This window comes from Ogataea haglerorum (assembly GCF_019207285.1).
Source record: "Ogataea haglerorum isolate 81-453-3 chromosome Unknown 81-453-3_NODE_14_length_230722_cov_96.824488, whole genome shotgun sequence".
In the NCBI taxonomy this organism is placed as follows: domain Eukaryota; kingdom Fungi; phylum Ascomycota; class Pichiomycetes; order Pichiales; family Pichiaceae; genus Ogataea; species Ogataea haglerorum.
The window spans coordinates 15,474-30,700 of record NW_025065164.1 but is presented as its reverse complement, the minus strand read 5'-3'; the positions used below and the strand labels follow the sequence as shown (position 1 = coordinate 30,700).

Below are 15,227 nucleotides of genomic sequence, written 5' to 3'. Positions count from 1 at the left end.
AGGTGAGGAGTTTCGGCCATGTACGACAAAGAAGCCAAGATCCTGATCGTGGGCTCCGGCGTGTTCGGACTCTCGGCAGCCTACCATCTGGTGCAGAACGGGTACAAGAATATCCATATCTTCGACCGCAACAATTACGACGAGACCAAGTACCACCCGCTGCTCGGGTCCGATAGCGCCAGCGGCGACATCAACAAGTTCTTCCGTGTCTACTACGAGACCAAGAGCCTGTACTCGAAGCTCGCTGTCGAGGCCCTTGATGTTTGGGAGAGATGGAACGAAGAGATCCAGCAGCTGCCAGAGGCGGACAAGGCGCGCTTTGTAGACGACGACCTCGAGCTGATCCGGCTGTCAGGCGGTCTGCGGATCTCTGACACGCCGGAAATGGCCCCCGTCGAAAAGGAAAATCTCGAAGGATTTGAAAGACTGGGGTTGCGTGCAACGCAGTTCGATGTCAATTCCGACGAAGACCTGCTCCGCGCGAAGCTGCTGGGGCTGCATAGGAAGCTGGCTGTGGTGCGCGACCTGCAGCAGCGGGGCAAGATCAGCACTGTCTCCGGCACGCTGGACGGCATCGGGCGCATGCTCAAGGCCGACAAGGCGTGCTTCTACGTGAAAATCCTGCTGGAGCACGCGGGGGTGAAATTTTACTACGGCGAGCAGGGAGCGTTTCGCGACAAAATTCCAGCCGGAGACGCTATTGGCGGGATTACCACCGCAGACGGCCAGCGGCACACGGCAGACCTCGTGATTGTGAGCGCTGGCCCGTGGACGGAGTCGCTCGTGCCCCAGCTGCAGCAGCGCATCCATGCGTCGCTCGCCAACATTCTGTACCTGGAAATTCCCAGGACCCGACAGGACCTGATCGACAAGTACTCAGAGTATCCCCACTTCCAGTGGAAGACGACGAGCAGCGAGCACGACCGTAACAAGAACCACGACGTGGGCGAGGGTGGGTTTGCCTTCTTTCCGCCAACCAAAAAGGAAGGCATTTTGAAAGTCAACACCAGACAGAGAAAATACTTGAACCCTGAGCGGGTTGGCGACCGCTATGTTTCCGTGCCAAAGACGCTCGGCGACGAAAGACTGCCGAGGAGCGTTGTCGAGGAGGCCAAGGAGATTTTCATGGCTGTAGCCCCGGACGTGGTGCGGCTACCAGGGGTAAAGCTGAAGACGAAGCTGTTGTGGTACACGGACGCCATTAACAGCGACTTTGTGATCGATTTTGTGCCTGGCTACCAGAATCTGATTGTTGCTACGGGCGGCTCGTCGCACGCGTTCAAGTTCCTGCCTGTTCTGGGCAAGACTGTAGTGGACAGGGTGCTCGGCCGCGAGAACGAGTACACGGAGCTGTTCAGATGGAAAGATCCGCAGGACATCAAGGTGGACAACTATTTGCTCAAGGAGGAGCATATAGAGAGGGACGAAAAGAGACGGTTCGACACGGCTGTTCTGTGCACGGACGCGGACCTCGAGTTTTCGACCTCCGACCTCGAGCGACTGGATCACGTGACTATTTAGTTTTACGCAGGTCGCCGATAGCGAACGATAGCAGATAAGGTGTGGCGAAAGCCACATCCAAAAGCAGCGTTTCTCCGTCGCGGCTGCTGATGTGGCTATAATATAACGCAGCTCAATTGTCTGAGCTTAGTTGGACTTACCATGACTGATCTTAACCTAGAGAAGATCCTGCTGCCCAATGCTCACGTGTTCCGGGGCCACGAATTCCCTGTCGCGTATGATTTGCACAACGACGACGGCAGCCATTCGCCAGACGATGTGGCGGCTTTCCTGGCGGAGCTGGGCACGCAGGGGTTTTTCAACGAGCAGCTGAAAAATCACGGCGTTGTAGTTCTCCGGCACACAGGCACCACCGATCCAGAGGTGATCTCGCGGTACGTGGAGGCAATTGCCACGAGCAGCGGAGACGCAGAATTCGAGCAGACCGGGGCGACCGCCAAGCGGACTATTGTCACCCCACATCTGTCCACTGCCAACGAGGGCCCCAGTGGCATGACGATTTATCAGCACAACGAGTTCTCGAGGTTTCTGAAATACCCCAGCAAGCTATTTTTTGTGTGCACCAGGTACAAGGCGTCTGGCGGGTCAACGCCTCTTGTGCACGGCGGCGAGCTGTTCGCCGCTCTGGAGCAGATTTATCCCGATTTCTTGACCGAGCTGGGGAATAAAGGCCTGTACATGAAACAGACCTGGCCGCTGGAAACCGACAATAACACGGCGTGGAGAGATTACTTCTGTTTCGGCAGGAACCTGGACCGAGATGAGGACCTGGAGACGCAGAAGAAAAAAGCCAGCGTTTTGGTGGAGGAATTTGTCAGCAGGGACTACTACTTCGACGAGAACAACGACCTCATCGTGGGCCAGCACTCGAAGCCGATCAGGAGCTACAAGGCGTCGGAAACAGAGTCGTATCCGGTGCTATTCAACAGCATTGTCGCCTACTATGGCGACGCCAAGTTCAAGTCCAACGCGTACCATAAAACCGCTGCTCTGGAATACGACAACTCCATGCCTATTCCGGAAAAATATCTAGACGAGCTAGTGGAGCAGTCGATCAAGCTGGCGTACCACCACGAATGGCAGGAGAGCGACATTGCCATTGTGGACAACCTCCAGGTGAGCCACGGACGAGAGCCGTGGGCCGGCGAACGGCATATTTTGGTGAGCATGTGGGACAGGGTCAATAAACCAGAGTACGAGCCGTGGACCAGAAAATAGACACTATAAAGGATAAATAAATTTCTTATTCTCGAGGTCGGTGAGGTCCAGCATGGACACATCCACTTTTTGGCGCACAATCTCGCCGTTCTCGCCGTTCTCGTCGATATAGCCGTAGTCGTCTCCGTCGTCGCTCTCCATCGCAGCCAGTCTTTGTCTGTTGCGTCTCAGAAGAATATATCTGATCACCAGCAGGCACAGCGGACACAGGGTGAACGAGCACACGATCTGGACGCTCCAGGACACAATGTACCGCGGAGCGTACTCTGACTGCCACAGCTGCGGCGAAATGAAGTTGGCAATGGAGTAGGCGACCATGAAAAGGGCGGTTCTCGTGAGTTTTTTCGTGTAGCCAGCAGCCGTCGTGGTGCACAGGGAAAAGATGATGATGTAGGCGGTTCCGTTTGGCCGGGTCATGAAAATGCCCGCCAGAATGCCCGGCTTGTTGTCGTAAGGAATGGTGACCGCCAGCATGCCGCCCAGCCACGCGACAAACAGACAGACACACGCAACGTAGACGGACTGTCTGCGGAATATTCTCAGGGCAATTGAACCGGCGATGGCACAGAAAACGCCAAAGCCGGTCTGCACCACCATCAGAAGCGTCGTTGTCAGGTTGCTGAAGCCGAGCGCCTTGTACACGATAGAGGCCTCGTACGTGGTGGAGTTTTCGAGCATGTTGAGGAAGATGGCTACCACAAACAGCCACGTGATCGGGTCTTTGACGGTTTCGACGAACTGGTAGGTCTTGAACGTTTTCTGCTCGATCGACGACCGGGAGCTCCGTTTGACGCGGCGGACAATGTGCACTCGCTCCTCCACGGTGAAGAATCTTGCTGTGGCAGGGTTATCTGGATAGACAAAGAAGCATGCCACCGACACGAGAGCAGAAAGCAGGCCGACGAATAGCCAGTACCATTTCCACGGTCTCCAGACAGTGGTGTGTTGCAACCCATACGAGATAAACCCGCAAGGAATATCGACTCCAATGCACGAGACCCAGAAGATGGGGTTGACGATCGCCTGCTCCTCGACCGTGAAGAACATGGCTATCGTGTGCTCGACGCACGGAGTTATGCCGGACTCAAAAAAGCCCAGGAAAAAGCGCAGAGCTGACAACCCGCCATAGCTCTTGCAGCCAAGCGTGCACAGCGACAGCAGACACCACGTCGCCGTGACAAATGTCACGTACCTAGAGATAGGCAGTTTTTGGAACGCCAGGTGCGATGGACACTGGCCCAGCAGGTACCCGACGTAAAAATACGTCTGGATATTGTTATAATCCTGCTTCGTCAAGCTCATATCCTGGAACACTCCTGTCAAGGAAGCATAACTGATGGCGTTTTTGTCCACAAACAACGTGGCATTGACCAGACACACGAGCGGCAAAACAGTGAGCCATAGCTTGCGGACAAGCTTCTTTTCCTGCTCCGGGCTGATCTCTGCCACCTCGGCGTCGTGCTGGTCCATCAGATCAAGAGTCTCGTCGGCATATTTCTTTGTAATCTCTCTGTGGTCCTCCTTGGAAAAGAGCCAGCTTTTCCATTTGGGGCCCGAGTTGACGGTGCTCACTTGAACTTCCTGTGTGCTTAATTTTTCAGACATGTTGTTCAACGGGGGGTCTCTTGGCTTATATGCACGCGATCGTCTCGCAGTGGCTCGCGGTATACGCGGCATGCGGACTGGTGCGGCTCTCCGTCCTAGCCAGACACTAATCTCCGCCAGCTATGGCGGGCAGCCACACCACTCGCATCAGGGGTGGGTGTGAGGTGTGGTTGATGCAGCAGAGCGGACATACAGCAAGATTCGGAGATCTTTGGTTTTCGGAACAACGGTGCGGTGCGGAAGGCGTCCGGCAATGTAGTCCAGCCGACTGCTGCTTGTGGTGGCTGCAACCACAGGACTAAAACTAGGTCACAACTCTCACTTGAGCAGATATGGCATACGATCAGAGCTCAGTAGCATATACTAAGCTTGTGTCTGATGTGGCGTAGCAACAGGAAACATGTTCTGTTTTTTTTCGCCAAAATCCAGATTCCCCTGCTACGGGCTTCTTTCAGCACACAGCAGGTGGAAAACCTGGGGAGACAGAATTTGAAAACAGACCGCCAGGTGGACATTCTAAATTGGTAGCGACCTGGCTGAAGTCCAGCGTTGATGGCATTGTCCACATCTGGTGGAGCTGTACATCAGGAAATATATAGCAGGTGATAGTTTCAGGCGCTCGCTTTTGCACTCAAATGTCGGTATACGGGGTACACTATTGTTAATCTAGTGGTTGCTCGACGGAGTGAATCAAGGCCGATGATGCCGGAAGTGAGAGACAGGAATTGTCACTGGTGACACACTTAAACCCAGTGAGACGGAAACGGCGATGAGGTCGACATCGCAGTGAACTCTGGATACTGTTGTGCTCCATGGCCTTGTTCCTAATAGGTTTGAGTGGTGCAGAGATGCTTGTATCTTCCGCGAATTCTGCCGACAAACAGGGCAAATGCAGACACGAGCGCAGTCGGCGGCCAGATCTAGGCCTGTGCGTCGATTTCGTAACGCTTTGCTTCATTGCGCTCTCCTGGTCTACCGGCTGGGCGTTCTATCGGCTTAAGCAGGGTTCAGCGGGGGAACGTAGATATCTTCGTCGCAGCCACCGTCGAGTGGCTCCGACCAGCGCCCGGGTTTTCATTGTTTATGTATTCTCGTAGAACTGGCTCTCTCTTTTATTCTCTGCACCTTGGCGTGCCACTCTTCTCCTGTAGCTCCTTACGCTTTACGAGGCAGCCCACGTGCACTCGGCTTTGACTTCGGCACGGCAAAGTGCCAAATCGACAGCCGTTCGAACACCCTGCAGCACCGCCATGAATATCTGCAACTATTCTTGAGCCGCAGTTCCTGCCGCTCAAACGCCAGAAAAATCGGCCTTGCCCCAAATAGCTTGGTACACGGTGTTCTGCTGCGGTCGTGGGAACGCCTTGACGGGCCCAGCACGAGCCCTGATATCTCAAGCTACGTATCCCTGCCAGCCACATTGTATTAGCCGTTCTGCAACCGAGCTTCCAAACCAACTTTCTGGCGCAGCTTCAGCCTTCAACTGCACTTAATGAGCTCCGTACCATCGCTTTCCCTTCTAATCCTCTCTTTCCTTGGCGAACAGCAATTTGTGCCCGTCTCTACTTCTAGACCTGCTTCTCGTCGTCTCGCAATTCATCTTTTTTTGTTCTGTGCGATTATGCCGTTCTGTCCATATTTGCTCCGCTCACTGTGCACACTATGGTGGAGCCGTTTGCTGTTCGTCGGGCAGAGAACAAAAGAAAGCATTAAAGCAGGAGAGAGCAGGAAAAAGCAGAGAAACGTTCCGGCTACGACATTATGTTCTTTCACAATCAAAACTGTCTCGTCGAAAGTTAAAAAACAGCCGAAAATAAAATACTGAGAATACTAATTACAACAGTTTTTTCTCAGCTATTTATCCTCAATAATCACCTTGATACTGCTTTGCGCTGGGTCGCTCGACAGAGTGATTGCCTCGACGGCCTTCTCCAGAGGGAACCGGTGGCTCACAAAGCTCTTGACGTCCACAATGCCATCGCTGATCAGTCTGATCACAGCAGGCCACGACTGGTGGTACCTGTTGATGAACTTGACGTCGACCTCGCCGAAGGACAAGTGCATGAACGGGAAGTTGTTGATGATGTCTCTGCCGACGCCAATCACCATCAGCGTGCCGCTCCGTCTCACAACGTAGGCTCCTGTGACAATACTGTTCTCTGTGCCCGTGCACTCCAGCACCTTTGGCGGAGCGTCCTCCTCCCTCGGACCGAACAGCTTTCTAATCCCGGCCGCGTTCTCCTCCGCAGACTTCTTGAGGTCAATCTGGTACGTCTGGACCCTTGGAACGAGCTTCTTGGCAAAGGCCAGTCTGTCGGCAGAAAGATCGGAAATGGCCAGGGGAGCCGCTCCGCACGCGTTGGCCAGCGCCAGAGTGGCCAAGCCGATCGGGCCGGCGCCGCAGATCATGGCTCCGCGGCCCAGCTCGAGCTGTGCCCGCTCGATGCCGTGGTACGCCACGCTGAGCGGCTCGCACAGAGCGCCTTCCTCGTACGTCATGTTGTCCGGCAGCTTGAACAGGTTCTTGGCCTTGATCACCCGGTACCTCTGGATGGTGCCGTGGCAGGGGTACACAGACAAAAAGTCCACCTCCTGACACAAGTTGTAGTCTCCCTGGATACACAGGAAGCACTTTCCGCAGGCGTCCTGGGGCTCAATGGCGACGCGGTCGCCGATCTCGAAGTTCTTCACCTCTGCGCCCAGCTCGATCACCTCGCCGGCCGCCTCGTGGCCCAGAATGCAGTTTCCGCGGACTTTGAGCTCGCCGATCTGTCCGTGTTTCCAATAGTGGACGTCAGACCCACAGATTCCCGTGGCACGGATGCGTAGCAGCACCTCGTCGGGGCCCGGCAGCTCGATCGGCTGCTCTCTGAGCTCGAGAGTGTGTTCTGGGTTCGTTTGGAGCGATGGGTTTGGAAGATTGTGAGCGATAGTCATTGGGAAACTGCGATCTGGAGCAGCACTACTTATAGCAAGATTTGGATGCAGTGGTCCGGAACGGATTCTTAGGCATTTCTGGAGGCACGGTTAAGTTTCCTCTTTGGGGAGCTTCCCCGGACTTGATTTTGTGGGGAAAATTTTTTACCATAAACTATTTAGTCATTGCTGCAGCAGCACTATCTGATGGAGTATCCGCCGTCAACGACCAGATCGGAGCCGGTTGCGTAGGTCGAGGCGTCTGAGGCAAAGAACAAGTACGCGCCGACGATCTCCTTGATCTGGCCCTCTCTGGCCAGCGGGATCTCGTCCTGCCACTTGCGGCGGATGTCCGGGTCCACGTAGCCGTTAATGCCGGTGTCGATGTAGCCCGGCGACACAGAGTTGACCCTTGCAAAACCGCGGAACTCGACGGCCAGCGACTTTGCTAGGTGGATCACGGCGGCTTTGGTGGTGTTGTAGGCCGAATGCTCAATCGGCGTGTTGACGATATGGCCCGACATGGAGCCCGTAAAAATCAGCGAGCCCTTTCCTGCTTGTTGGAAGACGCGGCCCACGGCCCGCGAGCAGTAGAACACCCCGTTCAGGTTGATGTCCACGATCCTGTTCCATCTCTTGCCGTCTCTGTTGCCCTCGCTCAGGATGTTGCCCGACGGGATGTTGACGCCGGCGTTGGCCACGAAGACGTCTATCGTGCTGAAATCGGCCACTATCTCGTCCACTATGCGGTCCACCGTCTCCGGGTCGGTGACGTCGCCGCCGTAGGCCTTTGCTCTCACACCGTTCTCGTCTGCAATGCTTGCAGCAGCCTTGACGGGCGGATCAAGGTCCCACAAGGCGACGTGTGCTCCGGACTGGGCAAACGCTTCTGCAACGGCCAGTCCAATTCCTCGTGCTGCGCCCGTGACTACACACACTTTGCCTGCCAGAGAGAAGAGGTCGGGGGCCCTGGCGGGCAGAGCAGGGCCTGGTGGGTTCTGGAATGGTTGTTTGCTGGAGGGGATAGTCATTGGTGTGAAGACGGCGCTTCCATCCCACATATACTTGCTCTCCACACCTGCTCCCCGGCTAAATTACCCGAAACAGCAAGATGTGAGAAGCGAAAAATAAAAGATGGGGAACGCATCTGCCGTTCTCCCAGAATAAGTAAGACAGCGTTGCCGCTTACATTTCCCGTTAAACTCTCCAATGTCTCTCAGCGAACCCCACGGAACCACGGGCTTAGCGAGCACGCGCTCTAAAATCAGCAAGCCAGAAGTGCAGCGAGCTAGAACTGGGTGTCTGACCTGCCGCCGCAAGCGCAGAAAGTGCGACGAGATCAAACACACAAGCGAGAGCGGCGACTCCAAGTGCGCGTACTGCCTGGCCAACGGGCTTGCCTGCGAGTGGCCGGGGTTTATCAACGTGTCGGGCCAGCTGCTGAAGAAAAAGTCTGCGAAGCAGCAGCCGCGCAAGGAGCCGCAGGAGTCGCCAGAGCTGGCCAAGGTGCAGTGGCCATTTTCGCCTGTGGCATCGCTCAGTGACGACCATCCGGTGCTGAGTGCTGCGCCGGCTCACCACAAACGGGTGTCGCCGCTGTCGTCGCTGCTCACGCCCACGCTTCCGTCCAAAGTGCTTTCTCCGCCGCAATTTCACCAGCCAGTTGTTGAAAAACCGAACGTGCCCGCCGCCGCGTCGCCGTTTCCAGACTATACCTCGCTGACGGGCATGTCGTCCGACCCGCTCAGCATGGACGCCTTCAACCAGAACTACCCGTCCACGCACGAAAACCGCTACCTGGACCTGTCGCACATCCTTCGCGAGTACATGTATGTGAACGCGTTCACGACGAACTCGAAGCTGGAGCCGCTGCTGCCGAAGGAGGTGCTGACGGAGTACTTTGTCAACGTGGAGAAGTTCTCCGTCAAGGACTTCGACGAGCCCGTCGTGCTCAAGCCGGAGCAGGAGATCCTGCTGCTGAAAAATTACGTGGAGAACGTGGGGGCAGGAATGGACATGTTCGACACCGACAAGACCATGGTGCGCGTGATCCCGCAAAAGATGAAGAGCCGGCCGGCGCTGCGTTTTGCCGTGCTCGCGTTGTCGTCGCGCTGGTTCGACAGCAAGGTCGCCAACTACCCGAAAGGCTTGACGGTGTCTCTGTACCACGAGTCGCTGCGCCACCTGGCCCCCACGTACAACGACACCTCCAACAACATCTACATCATCGTCACATGCGTGATCCTGTGCGTGTTTGAGATGATGAGCTCTGAGCCGCGCAACTGGAAACAGCATCTGGAAGGCTGTGTGCTGCTGCTCAAAAGCTACAAGATTACGGGGCTCGCCGTCGACAAGATCGAGCGTGCCACGTTTTGGGTGTTTATCCGCATGGACGTTTGTCACTCCGTCATAAACGAGTCCCCCACCATTCTGCCGTCGGAGCACTGGGTGCTGCCCAACATGACGGCGGAGGAGATCGAGAAAGCGTTCGACACGCCCGAAATGCACGGCAACTACATTGTCTATCTGGCCTCGCTCGTGGTGAACCTGGTGTACGGCGAGCAGGAGGACGACCAGTACAAATCGAAGTGGCTGGATCTGTGGGTGCGGCTGCGACGGTGGGAGCTGAGCTTTGAGGACCTGTTCAGCAAGACGTACGAGGTGTACGACCCGAAGATTGGGTTCCCACGGATCTTCTTTGCCAACTCGCAGGCCATCTCCTCCACGCAAATGTACCACATGTCGTGTATTCTCATGATCCAGAACAAGCCACACAACCTGCGGCTGTCGCAGCTTTCTGCCGAAAACTCAATGTACCCGAGCGTCTCGTTGGTGTACCACGCGCGGCGCATTATAGGCATCTCGATCACGAACTCGGACTATGGCGCGTACTCGAACTCGATCCAGCCGCTGTACGTGGCGGGGCTGATATTGACGTCGCGCCAGGACTACGGCATCCTGCTCAACGCGCTACACAACGTGGAGAAGTCTACCGGCTGGGCCACGCAGGGGCGCATGAATGACCTGATGAAATTCTGGTGTAAAGGCGACTGACTAGTAATATTCAAGTACTTATGGCCCGCTGGACCCAGTAGCGTCTTCGATGTTCTCGGCGCTGACCTTGCCGTGCTCCAGCCGGACATCGGCGTCCACGCCGTGCGTCCGTGGGTATCTTCTGGCAATGCCGACCACCTCCCAGGGCTTCCATGGGTCGCACTGCGAGAAGATGTGGTCCATATCCTCCAACGACCTGCCCGCAGTCTCTGGGAACAGGAAGTACACGCTGGGCACAATCAGCGCGTTAATGACGGCGAAGATCGTGTAGGTGTAATAGTCGATGTTCTTGAACGCAACAGGCGTGATCATCACGACCATGAAGTTGAACGACCAGTTTCCAGCCGTCGAGACGGCGTTAGCTGGGGCCCGGATACTGAGCGGCGGGATTTCGGCCGGGTACAGCCACGTCATGCCGAGCCAGCCGATGGCGAAGAACGTGTTGAACACAAACAGCAGCACGGCCGCCGCGATGGCCGCATGGTTGTCGTCCTTCTTCGCGGCCAGATACATTGTCACCGTCAGCATGGCCATGGTGAGCGACTGTCCTGCGGCGCCGAAGAGCATCAGCTTCCGTCTGCCGACGTTCTCAATCAAAAAGAAGGGGATCCACGACGCAAGGAAGTACTCTGTTCCGTTGCAGGCGGCCAGAACCCGCGAGTTGAACGCCGTCATTCCTATGTACTTCTCGAAAAGCGTGCCCGCGTAGTACGTGATCAGGTTGATACCAGTAATCTGCTGGAAAATCTGCGCCCAGAGGCCAAGACACATTCTGTGGAAGTCTCTATGCTCACCCTGGGTAAACAGCTTGCTGGCGGTGAACGTGTCGCCGCCTTCGAGTTGCTCCTCGAGCAGCGAGACACGCACATCATTGATCTGCTCCTCGACTTCAGGGTCCACCGTGGACACGCCGTCCAGGCTCGCAAACACGATTCTGGCTCTCTCGTAGTGGCCTTTCTTGATGAGCCATCTAGGCGATTCTGGCAGCTTCATGATGAAGGGAAGAATGATGAGTGGGAAAATCATCTGGAACGCCACAGGAAACCGCCATGCAACAGAGCCTTTGGTGAAGTAGAATCCAAAGTCTATCCAGTACGAAAGGGCAATGCCTCCCGTGATCAGCGCACCTGATATCATCACGAGCTTTCCTCTTTTCTGAGGCTTCGAGCACTCGGCCTGCCACATAGGAATCGTACTGGTGTTGAATCCGTTACCGAGACCGGTGACGATCCGGCCGACAATCAGATGGCCGACGCTGAAGGCCGTGCATTGCAAGATGGCCCCGATAGTCATCACGACACAGCCAATAAAAATACACCGCAGTCTGCCGATCTTGTCTCCGAAATAAAGCGTCGACAGAGCACCGGCCAAACATCCAACCTCGTAAACGGCGATCGTGAATCCCTGCATGGTGGCAGCGTCCGCGTGTCTGATGGTGTCGATGGAAGGGAACGTGTCTCTAAAGGCGTCCAGAGTCAATAGCGAGCCCATGACTCCCTGGTCATATCCAAAAAGCAAAAATCCAACGGAAGCCATCACGCTGACCGTGTTCTGCAGTGTGGGGCCGCTAAATCCCAGGAATTTCGGGTAGTAGCCCTCTTGGACAGGTGTTTTTTCTACTTTGATATCGGAAGACATGTTTATGATACTGCTACAGGGGACTGTCGCCAGTATTTATAGCGACAAGAGACAAGCAGATTACGTCATCGGTAGCTGCATCGTTTCTTCCCCATACGAAGTGTTACTCCTGCATGCAAATTTTTTTTCACCCCGGACTATATTTTCCCCACAAAATATACTGACGGCCTTTGTTTTGCACACGCCTAGGTTACCCTGTTGGGAAAAACAAGCTACGTTCCCCAAAAAGGCGGGATGGCTTGGCGTCAACAATACGGTGCAGCCGTTCTTGCGAAACGCACTCTGCACACTCTACTTGGTCAGCTTATACGAGTCAAATTAATCGTGACTCTTGGGGGCAACCTAGACCGATTGCTGTCCAGAATCAAGGATGACTTCCCCTCAGATCTTGTCCGATATAGGCTTATTTAGGTGTTTTTGTTCGTACTCCAGTAGCGTGGCAACCTTCTCCGCAGACGCACTCGTCTCGTCGAACGTGTACGTAAACCACTCTTTTGCCAGTCTTCTGGCCAGCTGTAGGCCAATCACCCGCTGGCCCATGCACAGGATCTGGCAGTTATTGGACAGGATCGACCGCTCCACGCTGAACGAGTCATGCGCTGTCACTGCGCGGATCCCTGCCACTTTATTGGCACTCAGAGCGACGCCCAGTCCTGTTCCACAGATCAACACGCCTCTATCGGCTTCGCCCCGCGCAATTCTCTCGGCACATTCGATCGCCACCAAGGGATAAGCGACCTCCTTGTCGGTGCCAAAGACGCCAACGTCAGTGACAGACTCAATCAGAGGATTGTTTTCGAGGTCCTTTTTGATGGTCTCCTTGTACTCATAGCCAGCGGTATCGCTTCCCACAATAACTCTAAATTTTTTGTTGGTCATTTTGGTAGGCAACCCCACACAAGGAGGTATATATACCTTGTGCCTGAGTGCTCAACAGGGGAAAACACCCGTCTTACCAATGGATGCTCTCGTTGTAATTCCGCCTGGATTCGCCGCCAAAATTTCTCCATTGGGACATTTTGGAGCGCATTTCCAATGTCGAGGTGGCTCTTTGGCAGACCACCGACGTTAACTTGTGTGGGGAAATATAAATATGGCCTCTACACAGACATCTGCTGTTCGCAATGTCCAGCAAGCACTTCCTGCCAAAAGACCCATTCTCCACGGTTAATTTTGCTCTCAAGGGAGCAATTTACGAAAACCCCAACCTGTCTCTCCTATCCAAGGAACGTGTCCTGTTTAACAACAATTTTGACTCCAGAAAGGTAGCTCTAATCTCTGGTGGGGGTTCTGGCCATGAACCTGGCTGGTACGGTTTTGTCGCTGACGGCATGCTCGCTGCCTCCGTGCAAGGAGAGATCTTTGCTTCTCCAAACTATAGAAACATCCAGGCAGCAGAGAAAGTCGTCCATTCTGATGCGGGAACAATCTTCCTCATAACCAACTACACAGGCGACAACTTGTACTTTGGCATGGCTGCACAGGAGCTCGTCAACAAGTACGGCGAGGACAAGATCCGCATTTTGCGGACTACAGACGATGTGGCCGTTCCGCGGTCCAAGAGCGACCGCGTCGGCCGTAGAACGCTGAGCGGGATCACGCTCATGGCCAAGGTGCTTGGCGCATGTGCAGACGAGTACCACAGCATTGACACAGTGTACAATTTGGGGGTGTCCGTCAACGCCAACATTGCCTCTGTTAACGCGGGGCTGGATCACGTGCACATCCCCACGCACGATGCCACCACTGACTGGGGCCAGCTGAAGCAGAACGAGCTGGAGCTTGGGCTCGGCGTGCACAACGAGCCGGGCGTGAAGCGACTCGACTATCTTCCCACAAACGAGGAGCTAGTGCAGATCCTGCTCAAGTACATTCTGGACACGACAGACCCGGAAAGAGGATATTTCCAGTATGAAAAGGGGGACAAGATCGTTCTGCAGCTCAACAATTTGGGTGGGGTGTCGCATTTTGAGCTGCTCGCCATCCTGACAGAGACCGTGCAACAGTTGAAGCGCGACTACGGCTTGGACATCACCAGGGTGTACCACGGCCACTTCGTGACCAGCTTCAACGCACAGATATTCACCCTGACACTGTTCAACGTGACCAAAGCTGCTACCGCAGAGTTCCCAGTTGAGAAGCTTTTTGAGTATCTGGACAAGCCTGTGCGGGCTTCGAATTGGCCGGCAAATTACTATACGTCTCTGGAGCCAATTGACGTCCGGAACCGGGTTATGGACGACTTTGAGCACAATGATGAAAACTCTGACACAGAGAAGCTGCCAGCGAAAGGAGACGTCAACGTCAGTCCAGAGCTATTGGAGTCGATTATTAGGACGGCTGTTCGCAATGTGATTGCCAGAGAGCCGGACCTGACTATTTGGGACACCAAGATGGGGGATGGCGACTGTGGAGAAGGCCTCAAGATTGGAGCTGAGGCCGTTCTGGAGAGCCTGGAAAAGGATCGGTTCACCGCGAGTGGGTCGTTGCTGCATACGCTCACGTGCCTGCTTAAGGTTGTCAAGGATTCGATGGGTGGCACGTTGGGCGCCATTCTGTACATTTTCCTGCAAGGCCTGACCAACAAGCTGGAGCTGTTGCTTGAGACCAACGAGGCCCCGCTCCCGCTGGTTTTCGCCGACGCCATGGAGTACGCAATTGATAATCTGTGCAATTATACAAAAGCACGTGAGGGCGATCGTACGGTTATGGACGTTCTCATTCCGTTTTGTCGTGATTTTTCGCAGTCGAAAATCCTCGGTCAGGCCATTGAGGTGGCGCACACAGCTGCAGAGGCGACCAGAAAAATGCAGCCTAAACTGGGCAGGGCCAGTTACGTGGGGATCGAGGGCAACGAAACAGACTTCCCGCCAGACCCCGGCGCATACGGTGTGTACGAAATTATCGCTGCTCTCGATGAGGGGATCAGCGACTAAACTGAAAAATATAGTAGGGAAAGACCTTTTACCCAATTTGTAGCCGCTTCCGCTGTCAATAATGGGGGCTTTGAAAGGAGACAATGCAGTGACCCTTTTGAATAAGGAGTGCAGATCAGCTTTGCTGCATTTCTCCGATTTGTCCAAAAATCTAAGATCCCCGTTTCGGAAGCAGCTTTTCCTGGACCGGCAGGATCTGGCCTGGTCCGTCTCCGGCACCTGCAGAAGGAACAATGGAGCTCGACTAAAACACCGTCGGCCAATTTCCCCGGAAGCTCACTCAACAATGCGATTGCGTGGGAAAATCCCTGCAGATCTACGATTCCCCACAAAAACCTT

At 54.8% G+C, this 15,227-nt stretch overlaps 10 protein-coding genes across 10 annotated transcripts; 4 read left to right on the top strand and 6 right to left on the bottom strand.

Moving 5' to 3' along the window:
* Positions 1-18: 18 nt before the first annotated feature.
* On the top strand, positions 19-1,521 carry KL911_004469 (uncharacterized protein; the record flags this gene model as incomplete). Its single annotated transcript, XM_043199763.1, has 1 exon — positions 19-1,521. One exon carries the CDS (start codon positions 19-21, stop codon positions 1,519-1,521), a length of 1,503 nt encoding a protein of 500 aa, XP_043052665.1.
* Positions 1,522-1,662: 141 nt separating this feature from the next.
* On the top strand, positions 1,663-2,739 carry KL911_004468 (uncharacterized protein; the record flags this gene model as incomplete). Its single annotated transcript, XM_043199762.1, has 1 exon — positions 1,663-2,739. The coding sequence occupies one exon, from the start codon at positions 1,663-1,665 to the stop codon at positions 2,737-2,739; it is 1,077 nt and encodes a 358-aa protein (XP_043052664.1).
* A 3-nt stretch (positions 2,740-2,742) lies between these two features.
* KL911_004467 (uncharacterized protein) lies at positions 2,743-4,416 on the bottom strand (the record flags this gene model as incomplete). Its single annotated transcript, XM_043199761.1, has 1 exon — positions 2,743-4,416. The coding sequence occupies one exon, from the start codon at positions 4,414-4,416 to the stop codon at positions 2,743-2,745; it is 1,674 nt and encodes a 557-aa protein (XP_043052663.1).
* A 589-nt stretch (positions 4,417-5,005) lies between these two features.
* KL911_004466 (uncharacterized protein) lies at positions 5,006-5,765 on the bottom strand (the record flags this gene model as incomplete). The annotated part of the gene is made up of 2 exons (XM_043199760.1): positions 5,006-5,323; positions 5,529-5,765. The coding sequence occupies 2 exons, from the start codon at positions 5,763-5,765 to the stop codon at positions 5,006-5,008; spliced, it is 555 nt and encodes a 184-aa protein (XP_043052662.1).
* A 433-nt stretch (positions 5,766-6,198) lies between these two features.
* On the bottom strand, positions 6,199-7,281 carry KL911_004465 (uncharacterized protein; the record flags this gene model as incomplete). Its single annotated transcript, XM_043199759.1, has 1 exon — positions 6,199-7,281. One exon carries the CDS (start codon positions 7,279-7,281, stop codon positions 6,199-6,201), a length of 1,083 nt encoding a protein of 360 aa, XP_043052661.1.
* Positions 7,282-7,460: 179 nt separating this feature from the next.
* KL911_004464 (uncharacterized protein) lies at positions 7,461-8,291 on the bottom strand (the record flags this gene model as incomplete). The annotated part of the gene is made up of 1 exon (XM_043199758.1): positions 7,461-8,291. One exon carries the CDS (start codon positions 8,289-8,291, stop codon positions 7,461-7,463), a length of 831 nt encoding a protein of 276 aa, XP_043052660.1.
* Positions 8,292-8,469: 178 nt separating this feature from the next.
* Positions 8,470-10,314, top strand: KL911_004463 (uncharacterized protein; the record flags this gene model as incomplete). The annotated part of the gene is made up of 1 exon (XM_043199757.1): positions 8,470-10,314. The coding sequence occupies one exon, from the start codon at positions 8,470-8,472 to the stop codon at positions 10,312-10,314; it is 1,845 nt and encodes a 614-aa protein (XP_043052659.1).
* Positions 10,315-10,332: 18 nt separating this feature from the next.
* Positions 10,333-11,952, bottom strand: KL911_004462 (uncharacterized protein; the record flags this gene model as incomplete). The annotated part of the gene is made up of 1 exon (XM_043199756.1): positions 10,333-11,952. The coding sequence occupies one exon, from the start codon at positions 11,950-11,952 to the stop codon at positions 10,333-10,335; it is 1,620 nt and encodes a 539-aa protein (XP_043052658.1).
* Positions 11,953-12,333: 381 nt separating this feature from the next.
* KL911_004461 (uncharacterized protein) lies at positions 12,334-12,831 on the bottom strand (the record flags this gene model as incomplete). The annotated part of the gene is made up of 1 exon (XM_043199755.1): positions 12,334-12,831. One exon carries the CDS (start codon positions 12,829-12,831, stop codon positions 12,334-12,336), a length of 498 nt encoding a protein of 165 aa, XP_043052657.1.
* A 245-nt stretch (positions 12,832-13,076) lies between these two features.
* Positions 13,077-14,888, top strand: KL911_004460 (uncharacterized protein; the record flags this gene model as incomplete). The annotated part of the gene is made up of 1 exon (XM_043199754.1): positions 13,077-14,888. The coding sequence occupies one exon, from the start codon at positions 13,077-13,079 to the stop codon at positions 14,886-14,888; it is 1,812 nt and encodes a 603-aa protein (XP_043052656.1).
* Positions 14,889-15,227: the final 339 nt, after the last annotated feature.